The 17,396-nt window shown below is 55.2% G+C and overlaps 5 protein-coding genes across 5 annotated transcripts; 3 read left to right on the forward strand and 2 right to left on the reverse strand.

Moving 5' to 3' along the window:
- Positions 1-176: 176 nt before the first annotated feature.
- TRAVEDRAFT_73226 (uncharacterized protein) lies at positions 177-2,767 on the forward strand (the record flags this gene model as incomplete). The annotated part of the gene is made up of 5 exons (XM_008042522.1): positions 177-316; positions 378-421; positions 1,968-2,105; positions 2,165-2,553; positions 2,611-2,767. 5 exons carry the CDS (start codon positions 177-179, stop codon positions 2,728-2,730), a joined length of 831 nt encoding a protein of 276 aa, XP_008040713.1. The 3' UTR covers positions 2,731-2,767.
- A 1,465-nt stretch (positions 2,768-4,232) lies between these two features.
- Positions 4,233-8,480, reverse strand: TRAVEDRAFT_170842 (uncharacterized protein). The gene is made up of 24 exons (XM_008042523.1): positions 8,190-8,480; positions 8,034-8,120; positions 7,629-7,965; positions 7,459-7,556; positions 7,255-7,404; positions 7,155-7,202; positions 7,039-7,100; positions 6,925-6,986; positions 6,783-6,860; positions 6,644-6,717; positions 6,513-6,579; positions 6,357-6,461; positions 6,291-6,301; positions 6,152-6,237; positions 6,045-6,098; positions 5,945-5,993; positions 5,810-5,886; positions 5,202-5,753; positions 4,995-5,142; positions 4,886-4,939; positions 4,714-4,833; positions 4,635-4,663; positions 4,506-4,579; positions 4,233-4,446 (listed from the first exon to the last, which is right to left on the reverse strand). Exons 2-24 carry the CDS (start codon positions 8,054-8,056, stop codon positions 4,375-4,377), a joined length of 2,430 nt encoding a protein of 809 aa, XP_008040714.1. The 5' UTR covers positions 8,057-8,120; positions 8,190-8,480; the 3' UTR covers positions 4,233-4,374.
- Positions 8,481-9,029: 549 nt separating this feature from the next.
- On the reverse strand, positions 9,030-13,278 carry TRAVEDRAFT_126952 (acetyl-CoA synthetase-like protein; the record flags this gene model as incomplete). The annotated part of the gene is made up of 19 exons (XM_008042524.1): positions 9,030-9,440; positions 9,496-9,755; positions 9,810-9,953; positions 10,009-10,042; positions 10,094-10,631; positions 10,690-10,952; positions 11,013-11,070; positions 11,131-11,275; positions 11,327-11,345; positions 11,407-11,565; positions 11,633-11,780; positions 11,838-11,920; positions 11,975-12,028; positions 12,085-12,216; positions 12,268-12,299; positions 12,356-12,415; positions 12,468-12,536; positions 12,593-12,913; positions 12,966-13,278. The coding sequence occupies 19 exons, from the start codon at positions 13,276-13,278 to the stop codon at positions 9,030-9,032; spliced, it is 3,243 nt and encodes a 1,080-aa protein (XP_008040715.1).
- Positions 13,279-15,251: 1,973 nt separating this feature from the next.
- TRAVEDRAFT_49666 (uncharacterized protein) lies at positions 15,252-16,115 on the forward strand (the record flags this gene model as incomplete). The annotated part of the gene is made up of 1 exon (XM_008042121.1): positions 15,252-16,115. The coding sequence occupies one exon, from the start codon at positions 15,252-15,254 to the stop codon at positions 16,113-16,115; it is 864 nt and encodes a 287-aa protein (XP_008040312.1).
- A 64-nt stretch (positions 16,116-16,179) lies between these two features.
- Positions 16,180-16,927, forward strand: TRAVEDRAFT_49667 (uncharacterized protein; the record flags this gene model as incomplete). Its single annotated transcript, XM_008042122.1, has 2 exons — positions 16,180-16,860; positions 16,919-16,927. The coding sequence occupies 2 exons, from the start codon at positions 16,180-16,182 to the stop codon at positions 16,925-16,927; spliced, it is 690 nt and encodes a 229-aa protein (XP_008040313.1).
- Positions 16,928-17,396: the final 469 nt, after the last annotated feature.

The raw sequence follows: 17,396 nt of genomic DNA on the forward strand, positions 1-17,396 counted from the left end.
AGCGCCGTGCGCCAGAGCCCCAAGCTCACCGTTGTCCCCTCGATGTGCTGGATGGCCAGGTATGCAGTCCCAATCGTCGATCGCAGGTTCTTGTTGCTCACGATGAGCTCAGTGAAGGCCAGCTCCATCGTACGGATTCCGATGATCTCGCCTTCAACTCCTGCTTCTTCCGCAGCATGCCCGTCCGACAGGCGGCCATCGCTGTTCCTCCATCTCCTCAGGGTGTAGACCACGACCTTCATACCAACGCAGAGCGGTTTAGGAGGCGTAGACACAACGTCGTACGACACAACCTCGCGGACTCGGTTGCTGCGTGGTAGGTCCGCCGGCGCTCTCCCTCTCTCCTTTGCGTAGATGGTGACTGACTGCATTTGCAGTGTGCAGGTTGGCGGAGTGTGGATGGGGCAGTGGGCAGTGTGTGGTGCGTGGCAGAGTGGGGGTGGTCCAGGTCAGGTTTACTGCCCTTTTATAACTTTACAGGGCAGGGCCTATTTTAAAAGTCTAGTTCACATTTGATTAGCTGGTTCTAGCAGCGCCACATCCAGATTCTGTTTCTGTTTTATATGGGCTCAGGCCCAAGGGTCCATACCCAATCATTCATTTTATCCATATAGGGCTGGTTCATGCACTATTTGGGGTTTCTAGGTTCTATCTAGGTGTGCTGTTCCCTACTGGAAGCTATTCACCACGGGCGGTCGCGAGTTACGCCATGATAAAACTAGTTCATTTGGCAAGCAGGCAGGTAATCTCTCTGAATAGGGATGTGGGACTGTTCTGAATGCTGTTCTAGGGCTTCCATGCCCAGAAATCAGTCTACTGAATAGAACATTCAGGCAGCGGCGCAAGCGAATTGCGTCTAGCTCCATTTGAGGCTGTTCAAGATCATCTAATTTGGATCTGATTCTATGTCTCAAGGTACACACTCATTTGTGGCAGCAGTGGTAGCAGAGGGAGCTAGTTAGGTCAGGTATATGACGCCAACTAATCACTCTTCCATGCAGATTGAGGCTGTATAGGTTCATGGCAAGTCGTGCGGTGCAGGGATAGATTGCCTTCAGTTGTCACTTCTGGTACTGGAGTCTAACATATGCAGGGGTCCTGGTGGATTAGGATCCAGACAGGGCAAGTTGTATTCTATTATGTTGTATGCCTTATGTTTAGGAGGCAGTAGAAGCGGTGTACTTTCTCACTTATTCTGCATGCTAGCATCACGGTCACTAGCCGCAGGTTGGTTCTGAGTCAAGCAGATGCAGCTGTTTCTTGCAGTCCGCTTGGTTTGTTCTCTGTTACTAGTCCCTTCCAAATTGCGGTCCCGTCCCTGCTCCTATATGGTATTCCATTTCGCTAGCCATGCCTGCCAGATGCAGACAGTCGCCCAGATCGGTCACTCAGGACCCGGCCATCCGGTTGCGCATTGCGCGTTACAGGAGTTCGTCGAGATCATACCGTACTCCCACCACAGGTTGAGGCACCCGTTGCTCTCCGGGCTCCTTGCATTATGTTTGCGCCGTGGCTCAGAAGGATCGGGCTTAGTTATGGGTGTGTTCGCCCGCCGTGCTCGCTTGGTATCTCATACGTCTGTTTGGCGCCCAGTTCTCAGGCCGCGTCATCGCTCTCTCCTGCCCACATAACCATCCATTGCCCACTCAGACCTCCACTTCATTGTGGGCATCCGCTGCATGGCGGGCATCTACTCATCGCGTAGGCATCCGCACGCGCGCGGGCATCCACACATGTGTGGGCATCCGCATCATGCGGGCATCCGCTCTATGCAGGCATAGCCGTTTCAGAGGACACAATCTCGTACTCACCTTCTGTTTACATCACTTCCGCCGCTTCCTATCACTCAGACTGCGGGCTACACACTCCTAGGGACACGCCCAGGCGTATATATGCTCATTTCTTACCATGGCACGCCTTCCGCACGCTTGGGGGAGCGTGGGAACAACGCAGGTGGTGGTGGTTAGTGGTCAAGGCGCCCCCCGACGGGAAGGAGTCTTCGTCCTCGGCCAAGCTGACTCCCCCGTGGGAAGCACGGGGCCGCGGTCTGTATGCCGGCAAACCAATCTTCGTTCTCGGCGGCGCATCTACGGTCGGGCAGTTCGGTGCGCACATACGCTCAGAGCAGCCGCCGTGCCACAAACTGACCCAGCTGTCGCGATAGTTATCCAGCTCGCGAGACTGGCTGGATTCGCCCCCATCATCACCACCGCATCGCTGCACAACGTGAAGTATCTCCAGTCCCTCGGGGCAACGCACGTCCTCGAACGCACCGTCGGCCAAGGACACCTGCAGGCGGAGATCATGCGGATCGCAGGCGGTCCCCTTGCACTCGTTTACGACGCCATCTCACGCGACGAGAGCTTCGCGCTGTCATACGGTGTCACCGCGCCGACGGGACAACTCATCATCGTGTCCCCGGGGGTGTTTCCGGCGGAGAACACGAAGACGGTGCACCTCGCGAACGGGCTGTTCAGCTCGCCCGTCAACAAGGACGTTGGCGCAGGCCTCCGTATGCACCTGAAGGGCTTGCTCGAGGCCGGAGATGTCAAGGTCAGTCTGTATGCTGATATGAGCATTGTCGGTTGACTGAACGACGTCTTTTCCAAGCCCCTGCGCATTGAAGTTTTGCCGGGAGGGCTGGGCGGTGTCGTCGCTGGGCTGGCTCGTATGCGAGACGGAAAAGTGAGTGGAGTGAAGTTAGTAGTGAGGCCTCAGGAGACGGAGTAATACTTCGTGGAAATGATAACTATCTGGCTTGTGTCGTCCACAGATAGCAAGCTACTTGTGTATAAGTCGTAAGGCCGCGCAAGCACGGCAGAGTCCGCTACCATCATACTATGGTAGTAGTACGACAATGACACCGAAGTGGGAATCTAGGATGTAATGCCAAGTCACACAGCCATGCTTGGAGTTCCTTGTTTCCATGTTATTCGCGTCATAATGCGCCGTACAAACCGATACAGAGTGTAAGGATGTCCCCGCCATGAGTAGTTTCAACAGGTCGCCAAGTAGCGAGGGTGAGATAATGGATACAAGCTCCAGAAGACTCCATAGGACCGTCCAGGTCTGAGAAGGCCACGTGCAGAGAGACGGTTCGAGTAGCACACAGAACTTGAGGCTGCGGTATCGAAGGAGTTCGTGTCGTGCAAGGAGAGTTGAATCACAGATTGAGGCCCATACTTATCATACAAGGAGGCGCCGTGGGAGGAGTATCGCGTCGCGCAGACACGGATTGTGCCATGCACAGATGGGATGTATCGCGTTAGGAGTTTGTCGTGCGAGAAGCGGGTGTTGCACCAAAGATTGAAGTCGCCTACAACCTCGGGCCTTCGTGGACACGGGAGTAGGATCCCGCCGGATCCGGTTCGTAGCTCACACCTATATCCTAGTTGACGGCACTGTCGCGATGGTTCGTTTGGTTGCTAGCTCGAGTCATATCCAGGGTGGTGCGTCGCGCGCATACCCTAGGACGCCTCGCATACGGAGGAATCGGCGGGTCGCAAAGAGAATCCGTCGATGATCCTCATATTATTTCTTGAACATGTGAGCATCCCATGTACAAGTATTTACACCTATATCAATCTGGTTAGAGAAGTCTACTGATTACACAGAGCACGCACTTTGGGGACATTTTCTTCTCGGACGGCGTTCACGCTCGCGGCTCGACGCGCCGAAGACGGGCTCTACACCGGCTGTGAAATTTGAGCTGCCTAATCGTCGACCAGAAACTCGGAGCCTACTAATCAGTATGATACGCACGACATAAAGCCGCATCCTCACGAGTCCGAGATCACGAACTTGAAGGTGAGGATGAACGACTCCGAAGAGGACAAGTGTGACGATGCCTGAGGCTAAGAAGGGCTAAGATTGGTTTGGCGCCCTCATTCCCACGATCACTCTGAGGTACAACTAAGCTTGAGCAAGAGAAGGCTTAGTATGAAGACCAAAGTAGTGGAGGGGCGCATTAACAAGACACCCTACTAGGTAGCGGGAATTCCACCTCAAGACAAGGAGTCATGGTAGCGAAGGACAGCCTCCCGCGTCACCAGTGCGTCTGTAAAATCTACTATTTATTACCCCACATAGTGGGGACAATGATAAGAAGAACATACAGCAATGCACATCTAGTATACCAAGACACAAGTTGTACAATAGGGTAGCAGCGATGACGAAGAAAACTCGAGAACTATGCGCGAACGCGCCTATGTACCATAGCAGCAAAAAAGGATATTAGCACTGCGTGCGAGTGCGCGCGCGTACGTGTATGTAGCGAGATCTGTCCAGGAGCCAAGACGACCATAATGAAGGATAAATACACGAATGGGTCGGACGCCTTGACCGATACCTAAACGTAGGCTGCGGTTGAGCGCCCTAGAGCTGAGTCTGACCATGTTCGAGCCCGGTAGTGTGGTTGGAATTGGCAACACGGGTCATGCCAAACAGCTAGAGGCGAGAGTTCCATCAGTCCCTCCCGAACAAGGCGTTGAGATTGCGAGACGTACATCCTTGATCTGCTTGACGCTCAGCTTCTGCAGCTTCTGCCCGGAGCCTTCGCCGAGGGCGGCGTCAGCGAGATCTGCGTCCAACAGTCAGCAAGCGTGCAACTGTAGCTATGTAGCAATTGTACTCACGTGTCTTGGTCTCCTGGAGTACAAGCATCCTACAACACACCGTCAATGCAAGCCCTCAGAGACTTCGTTGGAGACTTACCGCTCCTCGATCGAGTTCTTGATGACAAGGCGCTTGACAAAGACCTCCTTCTCCTGCCCGAGCCGATGTACACGGTCGTACGCTTGCGACTCCGTGGCGTAGTTCCAGGACAGATCCAAGCTATTGCTTCTTCAGCAAGTTGACTTGGTGTGACCGAGGAGAGGAGACTCACTTGATGACGCGATTCGCCGAGACTAGGTTCAAACCGACGCCACCACACTTGATACTACAACCCACGAACTTAACGAGGGCATTCCGATAGAGGCTCGTTGTTCACGCACCTAACGAGGATGACCTTCGGTCCGTACGTGCTCCGGAACGTCTTCAGGGTGATCTCGCGGTTCTCGCGGCTCATCTTCCCGTCGTAGCGCAGGCTGCGGATGCCATGGCGCGCAAAGATTTGGTCGCACAGGTCGAGCATCGAGGTCCCTGCAGTCGCGCTCATTAGCATACCATCGCGGTGAAATGAGCGCTGAGGGGGTCCGTACACTGCGAGAAGACGATGATCTTGTCCCCGCTCGACTCCCACTCCTGCAGATAAGCGATCATCTGGAGCATCTTTGCGCTCGACTCGACGGTGCTTCCGCCTTGCTTCCACGTGTTGAGGAGGTGCTCGTTCGGCTGGCCCGGGGCGGCTTCGTCTTCGTTCTTGCCCTTAGCCGCAGCCTTGCCCTTGCCCTTCCCGGCCTTCCCCTTCGAAAAAGGCTCGTCATCATCGTCATCGTCGCTCTCGTCGCTCTCATCCTTGAGCGCCTTCTTCGCCGGTGTCTTAGCGCCTGCTTTGCCCTTGTCCTTCGGAGAGCTCTTCATGAGCGTTGTGAAGTCTAGCAGGTCGTCGTCCAAGTCCGAGTCCGAGCTGTCATCGTCGCTGAGCTCAAGGACTTCAATCTTGCGCTTCTTCGCTGGTGGGCTTGGGCCGCGCCGTTTCGCAGCGGCTGCTGCACGACTGGCGTTGGCCATCTCCTCTTCACTCGGATAGAACGCAGAAGACAGGAATACGACGTTGGGCCTGAGATCTTGCATCTTCTTGCATGTGGGACCTATGTGTGGGCAAGCAGTGAGCGGAAGCAGCACAAGTTACCTCGAGGTTACGTACACGGACGAAGACCCTTGGCTGCGGCCGTTTCGTATTCTTTCTCAATGCGCAGATTGGTCTGCTCATCGCCGTTGCCACTACACGCGGGTATAAGCATAGGTTTGGACAGACTTGTCGACGACGTGAGGTACGTACAACTCTTCCCGCGCCTCTATAGGCGAGGTGGCAAGGGCGTCCAAACAATCTGAGCAATGTGGTCAGATATCTCCTGAGAGCGCGCCGCCGCACAACATACCGCTGCAGATATCGTGCCCGCAAATAAGCGTGCGGCCGCTATTCTCCACAAAGACTGTCAAACTAAGTAAGCAGGATGCAGGCGGAGTCCATGGCAAGGAGACGTACAGTCACCACACATCGGGCACGCGTTCTCCTCGCTCTCGCCCTCGTCTTCAAAGCCGAGCGCGTTTGCGCGCGCGCGGGCCATAAACCTGAAACGCCCTCAGCACAAGGTCCCCTTAACGTGGCCTATTCAAGGACAAACCTCCTCTTGACCTGCATTACGTATGTTAGGGCAGCGATACATAGAGGTGGGTAAAGATATACATACGTTTTCGACCCACTTGGCGCCCATCTTTTTCGTTGCTCGAGCGAGTTCCTTGTCGCTTGCGGAGCCCATCATAGCTGACGGATCTGAAAAGCCATCCGCTTGTTCCTAGATCCAGGGTTACACACGCAACGTCCAGGAGTTTAAGAATTTACGTACCAACACAAGGTGGGGATGCGCGCACAGCTGACGCAGGCGCAGGATCCATGTGAAGACCTCCGTGTGGCTACATTTCCGCGCATGAATGAGCACTCTTACGATAGGAACGAACTTCAAGGAGCACTACGCACTTCTTTACCAAAGTGTTGTTTCGAATGAACCGGTTGATCTGAATTTGTGCCCGTTTCTCGAAGCTGTCATAGAGCTAGCGAAAATTTGGCATCAGGGAGGGGCCCTCGCGACCTAGCACTATGGCCGACGTGGACTCACCTCGCGCTCATCTGGGGAGAACTCCACAAACACCAGCTCGACCTCTTTCGGGGGCAGCTGCAAGATCGGCTCGCCTTCCTGTGATGTGTAGATCGAGAGTCAGTTGAGGACAGGACGAGATGCAGAGACAAGCCGATCGCACCACTTTGGCGTCCTTCGTTCTACGGAGGATGATAGGCTTGAGGATCTCCTGAGCGCGCATGCCTACCCGCTTGTTGAGATGGACAACGAGCTTGGCCGAGCGCGGATGACTCACCGGCTAACGGAGCGTCTTCCAACTGCATCTTTGCAACATAGTTGTTGAAATCTTCCCAGTCGCTACATACTAGTTAGTGCGACACGACTAGACAGACTCGAAGCAGGGACACGAACTTCCATGGCCGGAAGCGCCCAAAGCGCAGGAACCCGTAGATATCGGCCCTATTGATACCGTCAACATGGAGCTCGGGGAGATGAAAACGAGGAGACGTACAGCGTGTTGGTGATGGGTGTACCAGTCAGACACCACCGGTACTTGGACCGAAGCATTGCGACGGCTTTGCTGCACCGCGTGCCTCGGTTCCGAATAAACTGCGCCTCATCGAGGATAACGCGGTACCATCGCATGCGCGAAAGCGGCCCACTATATGCGGATCAGCGACTGTCCAGCAGAGCAAGGACCATGAAACGAGCGCACCCGTTGTCACGGATCCACTGCATTTCTTCATCACTGTCTTCCAAATCGCTCGGAACATTGAAGTCCAAATTGAGTGTCTGGTAAGTCGTGATGACGACCTGCAAAGATAGGCGTCAAAAGTCAAATTTAAGCGTGTTTCGCGAAGCGAGATCGACAAGGCAATGACGCACATCCTTCTCGGCTAGCTGGTCGACCTTTTTGAGCTTGTCCTTGCCGTGTTGGATGTGGACTTCGAACATCCCGTTCGTCTTCTGTATAATTTCGTCCTTCCACTGCGTCATTAGCGCCGCGGGGACGACGATAAGAGTCGACCGGTTCGTGTCCTCCTCCGTCGGCTGGTTGATGACCATGGTCGCGATCATCTGCACCGTCTTTCCAAGACCCATGTCGTCCGCAAGGAGACCGCCCTTGTGTGGGCTCAAGCGCTCTTGCTTCGTCATCCAATTCACACCAATGAGCTGGTGGGGCAGTAGGCGCACTTCCATGCCCGGAATCAGGTCTTTCTTGCTGTGAGGTTGTTAGCACGAGTAATATGAGAGCATGTATGCGTGTAGTCTGAACAAGAGCCAACCTACTCTTTGACTCCTAGGTCATCCATGGCCTTCTGGACGGTAATTCCGTGGACAGCATTGTTGATACTCTGCTGAACGAATTCTTCGAGTCTACGCGAAGATGAACGCACTCAGCACATAGACAACGAATGTCTAGCGGCGTAGGACTGCTTAACGTACCTAGTTTTCTGGTCCGGGCCTCCCCTGTCTATGCTCCGTACAGCGGATTCCTGGTCGTATCGGAGGCTGAAGCCGCGATTTACGACGGAAGCTGCTCCTGGCAGCGGGGGTGATAGGATACCGCCTGCTCCAAAATCGTCCTCCGGATCCACCGACGCTTTCCTCTTCGTCCCTTGGGTAAACGCGCCGCCTAGCAGTGCGAGGTAGTCAGGGTCCGGCAAAGGGGTTTCCAAACGCTTGAGCGGTGTTTGCGATAGCGAAGGCAGACCCAAGGACGCGGGCGGCAATGTACTGGGCAATGGGGGTGGTGTGGCTACGTTAGGCGAGAAAAATGCAGGGTTATCGAGAGCAGCGAGGACGCGCGATTTCCGCTGAGTTCCTGGTTGTTGTGGTGGCTCGGCCATGGTAGCTGGTGGTTGTAGGAAGGAGAGTCGTCGCGGTCGTCGCGGTCGCGCGGACCGCTTATTGTGGCGCGAGGGGCGCGTCGCTTCGCGTCGGCGCCAATTACGTAAGATTGCTTAGAACGCGTACTACAAGCGCTCATGATGAACTGAGTTTCCAGCAGGTTTGTGAGTACATATAGGTGTACACACTCGCCCTCCCCGCCCCCAAAAGAGTGTGAAAGGTCTGCCTCTGGGAGACTAATATAGGTGCGGTATAAAGCAGTTCCCAATCTATACCGCAATACCGAAGTCTGGTTCTTAGCCCGGGTCGCCTTGTGCTCGGCTGTTTAAGAGTATCGGTGAATCTTACGCCATCGCGGCATGCACGTAGGTGCTATCTTGTCACTATAATTTCCTAGAATTGTACAGTCTAATCATATGCCGAGTTCATGCACTACTACTTAATCTCAAGGAACTTGGCATCCTTCCAGAACTGCAGCCACTTCAGCGCGTCATCCTTCCCGAGAGGCTGTAGCTCCGCCAACGCCTTCGAGACCGTGACCGCCTTCCCAGTGTCGAACTTCAACTCCTTTGTCGACATCGCAGCCTCGAAGAACGGCAGGAGGTTGTGCGCGGAATCGTGCGCGCCGACGTTCGGGCCAGACTCCGCCGCCTTGGCGGACTCGCGCAACTTCGCGAGCCACTCGGACGGTGGGACGAGCGGGACCCCAAGCCGCTCCGCGATGGGCCCGAAAACTGCATTCCAGGGGACAGGCTGAGGGGCGCTGAGGTGAAGCACCTGTTCCCCGCTGTAGAGCATCTCGAGCAGAGCGGACGCCGCGACGTCTACCGGTACCCAAGAGACGGTCTGCAATCATTCACGTTAATTTCCCAGCAGCTTCTGGCACTCGGATGTTACTTACATCTTCAGCGGCCGGGATTGCACCCAGACGCTTGCTTGCACGTACGAGCGCGGGCACCCACTCGGACGTGCTCCAGCCACCGACATGCGTGTCGCCGCTCAGCTGGCCAACGCGCACGGCGGTGGTCCTGAGTCGGCTCTCCTTCGCGGCGCGTCTGAGAATCTGCTCGGTTACCCACTTGCTCTCGCCGTACCCTTGCCCAATTGCGAGCTCAGGGCCAAAGTCGAGCGTCTCCAAAACCGGGGCCTCCGGGGAATGGTCTGTAGAAGGCAACTTGTAGGCGCGACTCAAGATATGATATGGATGAAACGTACTTTGGGCCGATGTGATTGAGCTGACGTAGAGCAGCCTCGGACCTCCGGGGCGCGGCGAGCTCAATGCGAAATCGAGCAGGCTGCGCGCCCCTGCGATGAGCGGTTCGAAGGACGGCAGCGTGACGTTGAAGTCCACTCTCCACGCTATGCGGTCGTTCAGCAACGCGTCCTTTCAGATCAATCCTTGAATCACTCTCACCATTATGCACGATTGCCGTGACAGAACTTCTCAGCTACAGATAGAATTAGCAAACGAGTAATGCGTATGATTAACGAGCACGCACCTCTCCGTAGATCATCTCGTCGAGGCCGAAAGAGGGCTTCGCCAGATCCACAGGGAGGAACGTCACTTTTCCTCCATCCAAAAGAGCGGGATCCAAACCCCATGTCTTCAACGCCTCGCGCTGGCGCGCCTCCAGCTTCGCCGCCTCGCCCGTCGGCTCCCTATTGAGCGCATACACGTGCGTGACCTCCGGCTTCTGCACCAGCTGCGCGAGCAGGTGCGAGCCAACGCGCCCAGTGCTGCCTGTCACCAACACCGTCTCTTCGGCGGCAGGCGCAGCGACCGACGCCTCCCATCGCGGGCTAGGCCACTTGGCGGAGTACTTCTCGACGAGCGCCTTCATCTGAACCAGACGCTCTACGCGCTCCACATCCAAGTTATCGATGCTCTTCCCGGACACGAGCCCGTGCAGGAAGGTGCTCAGCCCGGCGATCGTCGGGTGCAAGTAGACGAAGTTCCCGGGGACGTCGTGGGTAGACACCTTGGTCGTCGTGCGCACGGCGTGCAGGATCGTGTTCCGGATCCACGTAGCCTGCAAACTAGTACACATGGACACTGAGCCTAGGAGACTTGAAAGGATGCGGAAGGGATACTGACCTGTCACATCCCTGCTGGAACAGATCGTCCTCGTCGCCGAAATCTGTTGCGCACATGACCTTCTTCACGACTGCGCGCACGTACTCGGGCACGGTGTCGGTCGACCACTCGTTGGGTGTCTGCACATCCACCTGCGACGATTCATCGACACGTCTGTACAGTTCATCGACCTCCGCCGCATACTCCGCGAGCGAAACGTGTCGGCGTGGCGTGCCCTTCGCGGTAAACTGGAACGGCTTGCTCGGGCTCGTGACCGTGATCATCTGGGTCCGGGAGTACGCGTAAGTGCACAGCTACATGGTACGAACGGTGTGTCGGCGTACCTCCTTGAAGATACGCGAGTGCGAGGGCGCAAAGTTATTCGCGCGTTCAACCGTCGGCCTGCATACAACCAGTGGTTCAACACATTGGTTCTGATGTAAGGAAAACGAATGTACGCACCAAATCGCGTTACGGAACTCTTCGAGCTTTGCCTCGTCATTGGGCTCAAAAGGCTGCTTCGGCTGGACGATGACGCCATTCTGGAAGCGGCCCCGGCCGAATATGATCGCTGCATGGACGAGGGGGTCCTGCAGCAAGATGGCCTCTGGAGATGCATTGTGAGACCGGATTCGACTGATAATACTGCGCCGCTTACCCATTGGCACAGGGTTGGTCTGGACGGGGCATACGGTCGTCAGCATTAGCATGGAGGGGTACGTAGCCCGAGTCACTTACCTTCTCTCCCGTGGACAGGACAATCTGGTCGTCGGCCCTCCCGTAAACTCGGAAGAGGTTCGGGTCATCGGGATGTTCCTCAAACAGGTCGCTGGTCGCGTACGCCGGGCGCCCATTCACTTCCGTATTGAACGCGTTCGGAGACCAAGCCGGTCCGTCCTGCATAGCAAGGAACCCCAAAATCAGGACGCCAATATGATCACAGCGCACAGGAAAGGAGACGTACCACGACGACCAACTCGAAAATGCCCGGGAGTCCCTCCTGATAGACGCGAATGAAGTCGACGGGCTGAGCGAGCGAGAAGTACTGCCACTTGTCGCGCGGGATCAGCGCTGGGTCGGACCCCATCCTTCCCAGCGCACCGATCTCGGTCCTGACCGCACGCATGTCAGCGTCTTAATCCTCGATATAGTGCATGAGAGGAACCCACATGCCGAACCCGGTCACCAGCTTCACACCCTCATCGAGCAGGAACTCGCCGACGTCCTTGTTCAGCGCTGCTCCGGCGTATAGCTACCGTGCAATGAGCGGCCAACTACGCTGGGTATAAGGAAGACAGTGACGTACGAGTGAAGTGAGCTTCTTGAGCTCAGAGACGTAAGCGGGGTCGCGAGCCCATGCCTTGGAAATGAAAGCTCGAGCTAGGGCAATTTCATGTATGTGAACATGGGGCTTACCTCAATCATAGACGGAACACAAATGACCATCTTGCACTCTGTAGCGGAGAGTGCCCGTATCAACGTGTCTGGCGTTGGGATGGTAGGAGGAGACGACGGCCGGAAATGCGCTATCACCGCTCCCGTGCAAACCTGCACCGTCATCAGAACTGTCCGGCGAGAAGCGATGAGTGCGGTTCTTACCATCCAGGGGATGCTGATGGCACCCATGATATCTGCGTTACCCGCATATTAGTTGAAATGTGTTGCTCAACATCGTCTTCCAACTCACGGAACATCGGCAAGCTATGCATGGAGGCTCGTACGCCACACATGTCCAAGTCGCCGAAGTCTGAGGAGGACATGAGCACGTATGCCGTACAGCGAAGGGAGAAAGGACGTACAAGTCAGGAATCCCCATCTGGTCAGGGATCTATGAGTGAGCGAGATCGGCTTAGGGAAGGACGTCGATCCTATATGAATGTCAGATCAAAGGCATAGGTGTCCAATGGGTTGATATGAGACCAACCAGAGGAGTGCAATATCACGGCCGGCTTGTCTGCATTGAGCGGGCCCATCTTAACGTTGAGTCCGTCGTCGCTCTCGTTGTACAGGTCTCGATACTGAGGCAGCGGGAGAATGTTGAGCTCGTAGCCTTCTTTCGCGAGCTGCTCCTTGGCCTCGTGTGCGATGCGCTGCATACCCGCATCCGGGCTGACGATGACGTCGCGAACGGACATCCTCCGCACGAGGTGCGCAACAGCCACGGCTGAATTCCTGACAGAAAGTGGGAATGGAGTGTATCCGAGATACATGATCCCAATGAGAAGTGTCGAAAGCGTGATGTTGTCTACCTGATGCGTTAGGAGGAACACGGATATCACCTGTATCTGAGAACGTACCGGCGATGGCAAGGATACCCACCACACGGGGCTTGTCGGCACCCTCTGATTCCACTGGGGGAGGCGAGAGGCATACATATTTGTTGACGAAGTGGGCTGCCTTGCGGATGGCGGGGTATACCTCCTTGTAGCGGAGCTCCCGCACAGCGCCGTGTTCGTCGTCGTACACTATCACAGGGTGCTCGGGGCTCTTCTCCGCGTGAAAAGCGAACAGTTCTGGAATGGATTCGTTGCCGTAGAAGGGTGGGCGTGTCCAGGTCGTGCTGTTGACACCCTGCTGGGTCCTGATTGTCAGTCGGTCGGACGGGTGCATAGTGGTGAATTAGGGAGGAGAGAGGCGTGGTATGTGTTCGTCGAAGCGTGCGGCCCTGGCTTAAATGGTTTCTCGTTCCAGGATATTTGTGTTTGATGCACCCGCTTCGGGGACAATTTGCTAGCCGGAGAGTTGGCAAGCCGTATGTCACCGGGCGGTGCAGTATGCGCTGCGCTGCCGCTCTTCTCTGCCAATGAAGCTTGTTGGCCGCATAACCCCCGTAATAGAAGCTTGCGATGACTGTCTTGATTCCCATGGTGAGAGTGCCCGAAGCATGCCCGAGGCCGACCATGACACAACTATTGTGGGGGGTAGCGAGGCGCGGGGTCGATGCGGTATGGCAGATACACTAGCGTTGCGAGCCCTAAGCATCTCTGCGGTTATCCGTGGTATACACCGTCGTGCCGTACTGGTGCCACGGAATGTTGAGCAGATGGTGGGAATGAGAAAACGGATACTCGGAATGGCAAGGAGGCTTACCAGCGGCTGGGTCAGGTGGTTCGTGGTCGGCTTCGGGATGCTACGGCTATTGCCTATCGTCAGAGTTGAGGTATCGAGGGGATATCGCATACGGAATCCAGCTCAGGGTACGTCGTTCTCTGCAGGCCTTTCGCCATGGGTCTGCCAGGAAGCCGCCGTTGGTGAGCTACGTTACTATTAGACTCGTAAACGCTCGCTGTTAAGTTGATCATGTCGGACCTTCAAAATATGTAGCTTGATCTACCCGTTTCTCTTTGATCGAATAAACTCCGATGATATGCTGTGTGACGGCGGGCCTGTCTCCCAGTCCGAACGACGACAAAGGCTCGTTGGCATACGCATGCTCTCAGAGTATATACCTTTCAGGCTGCTTACAGTATTGCACCGGTCCTCGGGACACTATGGTTCCTCGGGACAGTTGACGATTTCCCGTCCATCCCCCTGTCGCCAGCCCTCAAATACACCCTCAGCATGTGAATACAGGTCATGGCACTGATGCCTCTGAGCTATGTAGCAGGAGGGGAAGAAACGATAATACAGGATGAGTAAAAGTATGGAATTTCGGTGATTTTTGAAGTTTCTGGCTCATTTATTGTGCACTGTTTCTCTTTCGACCACGAAACTTTTCTCATATGTTCTATACCATATCAAAAGATGATTGAAACTTGTTGAAAGTGTTCTGGTGTCTTGCGAATCGAACGAATAGAGTTGCGGTAGAGGGTCTTGCGGTTGGCCATCCGTGCCAGCGCTAAAGATTGAAATTGCCATATTGAGGCATCGGCAACGCTCGGCAAGCCATGATAAGATGGGATTCACGCAACTACCTACCATCAAAGGAAATTTGCCGCCCGTCCCGAGGACTGAGGAGAGCTTGATAACGAAATTTCGGACAGATCCCGCTCTCTCTCTGGGCTGCAACTACTGATACACAAAATAAGGGCATGATCATGTACATAGAGTACATATGTGCTTGTCTGCCAGGTCTCATAGGTACCGGGGGCGGGACGAAGCTAGGGCAGACAGAATAAAATTTGGGTGTCCCGAGGACCGGTGCAATACTGTACTTAGTACGATATTTGTGGCCCTTATACGACGTGCTAAACGAGAAAGTCCAGGCTCAGGCTCTTCACAAGTATAGAAGTGTATCTTAAGCTACTAGTCCTGACGAGCATCCAGTCGCGACGACACTCCTCCTTCGACCGCCACCACCGCCACCCCGAGCGGGGCTTCCAAGTGAGCAAATATTGATTACACGGTTCCGATGATGCCTATTCCCAGCAACGAATAGGGTACTAGTAATCAATGCAGCCACAAAACATAACAAACTCCACAGACGGTGAAAGTGAGGTTGGACCTTAGCGTATCTGCAAGGAGCTCACTTCAAATGCAAAACAGATACCGGGGATACGCGCTATACGACCTCCACCTTGGCTCAAGAGAAGTGGAAACGACCGGTGCCGCCTATCAACCGACTGCCAGTCGAAGTCCTGTCGATGATCTTCGAGTGGCTCTCGTGCATGGATGGCATGTATGTTTCTAGCTTTGGGAGCCGCTCCTCGCATTCCATCGAAATCATGCGAGTCTGCAAGTTCTGGACGAATATTGCGATGAACACCGTCTCCCTCTGGCAGAAGATCGAAGTACGCACGAGGGGGAACTGGCTCGCTATCGCACTCCCACGTTCGAAGGGTATGCCTCTCGACGTCATCGTGCATGATGCCGACCGTATCTTATCCTCGACGGCACCCCTCTTGGTCGGGGAAGCCCCTCGGCTACGCTCGCTCAAGGTTCTCGATGCGCACAAAGACAAGCCTGTCGATGTACTCGAAAACGCCATCCTTGCCGTGGACCGACTGCCTTGCTTGGAGACACTCGTCGTAGAATACCTCGGCAATGGGCTGGCGCCGCTCAAATTATACAGCTTCAGCAAAAATGACAGATTCCCGGCTCTTCATTTTCTTGATCTCAACTCCTTGTTCCTACCTTGGACCTCCTCGATATTCCGACAGCTCCGCTATCTGCGAATACACGAGGCCTGTGTCCTGGATTCGGACGAAGTACCCCTCTCCGTCTTTCTGGACATGCTGCGAACGTGTCAGTGTCTAGAGATACTCGACTTCCCCTGCGTGTCGTTCATCGACTATAGCGGGCACGAGCACAACAGAGCGGGCTGTGCCGTCTTCCTGCCCCGGATACGCTCATTCCACTGGGAATGGCCAGATCTTTGGGCGATAGAATCACCCACCCATGTCTACCACGTGCTCGAGCACCTCCAGTTCCCTCCCTCAGCCGACATCCACTTGGACCTTGCGGTCTTTCTAGACGGCGACGGCTCCGAGCTCCCCAGAAGCAAGTGAGAACATGGATAGCTACCTCAAGCTAATTTCTCCCGACAATTCCTGCCTGCCTATCCTTCACACCATGACCTCCGCCCGTCTATGCAGTCCTGGGAGGCAAAACCACCGCGGTGAATGGGTGGACGACTCTTTCAGCGGAAAGGACGATCAAGGATCGCTCAAGCTCACTTACGAAATCGATCAATGTCCCTACTTCATGGAGAACTCGCCACGCCCACCATGGCCCATAACCCGGGCCACGCAGCTTAGCGATTTCTGCACCCTGTTTGCGCGGGCGCCCCTTACGTCGCTGACGATCGACTTGCACGCGCTCCCGTTCGCCCCCCTCCTCCAAGCGTTCCGCACATTCCCGCACCTGTCGACTCTGGAGCTCTTTGCTGGGCCCGACGACGTCGAGGCCGTTTGCGTTGCAGGGCTCTTCACCGCTCTTGTTTCTCCGGCGGATGCGGGCGGCCTGCCCGATGTTCCAGGTGCGAGCGTTGTCCTGCCGGCTCTGCGCACATTGCGCCTGGAGGGCATCCGGCAGTCCGCACGAGTGTCAGTTCTATGCACGCTCTTCGCCTGCCTTGTTCTTCGCGCTCAGCGCGGCGCGGAACTTCTCTCCGGTCTAGGTGTTGATGTAACGTTGAGAGTGGGTAGCGAATGCGTCGCATCCCGCGACCCTATGCTCGCTGCGCTAAACGCAGTGGTGGAGGGACCGGTGGAGTACACTGAGAGTGAGATGGTCTCTACGCAAGCTCAGAAGGTAATTCAACTCTTTACAGTGGCTCCGCGTGGCTAGATCTAGCGCTGATTGCTGACAGACGTTGTAGGGATCTATGTGAACTTGGCTCATCATCTCATGGTTAAAAAGAGAAATTCTCTGCTGTGCCTTGCCTACATAGTGCCGACCGATAAATTACGTGCCCCGCCCCCGTCTTGGTATCATGTTGTAAAGAGACTCGGTACTTAGCCCCTGTGGTGAGAATCAAAGTTGGTAGAACTCGAAAGCTGTCGTTCAATGGTAGTTACTTGCCACTGATTTTGGGCGGAGCCACAAATAGTTGTACAACTGTGAATCGTTGTAGCATCAGTATGTTCTAACTCCGATCAGGTATCTCAAGCTAGATGTGTTGCGGCGATTGTACGATGGGGCTGAGATTGAATCCCGCACACGGTCTAGCTACACGGGCGGCACCCACTGCGCGCTCATCACCTACTTCAGCATTTTCACTTCTCAAGTGCTCTATGATGCTCATTCGGCAGCAAGGGCGCGTCATGCAACCAGGAGGCGCAGAGGTT

This window comes from Trametes versicolor, assembly GCF_000271585.1.
Source record: "Trametes versicolor FP-101664 SS1 unplaced genomic scaffold TRAVEscaffold_8, whole genome shotgun sequence".
In the NCBI taxonomy this organism is placed as follows: domain Eukaryota; kingdom Fungi; phylum Basidiomycota; class Agaricomycetes; order Polyporales; family Polyporaceae; genus Trametes; species Trametes versicolor.

Bases quoted from the DNA above. Each gene is read 5' to 3' on its own strand.
- TRAVEDRAFT_170842 (XM_008042523.1), bottom strand. From the start codon at position 8,056: ATGGATGACCTAGGAGTCAAAGA. The intron at 5,887-5,944 runs GTACGTACCTCA...ACCCGCGTGTAG, and splicing joins ATAGAGGCGCGGGAAGAGTT to TGGCAACGGCGATGAGCAGA. The intron at 5,143-5,201 runs GTACGGACCCCC...GCGCGACTGCAG, and splicing joins GATCATCGTCTTCTCGCAGT to GGACCTCGATGCTCGACCTG.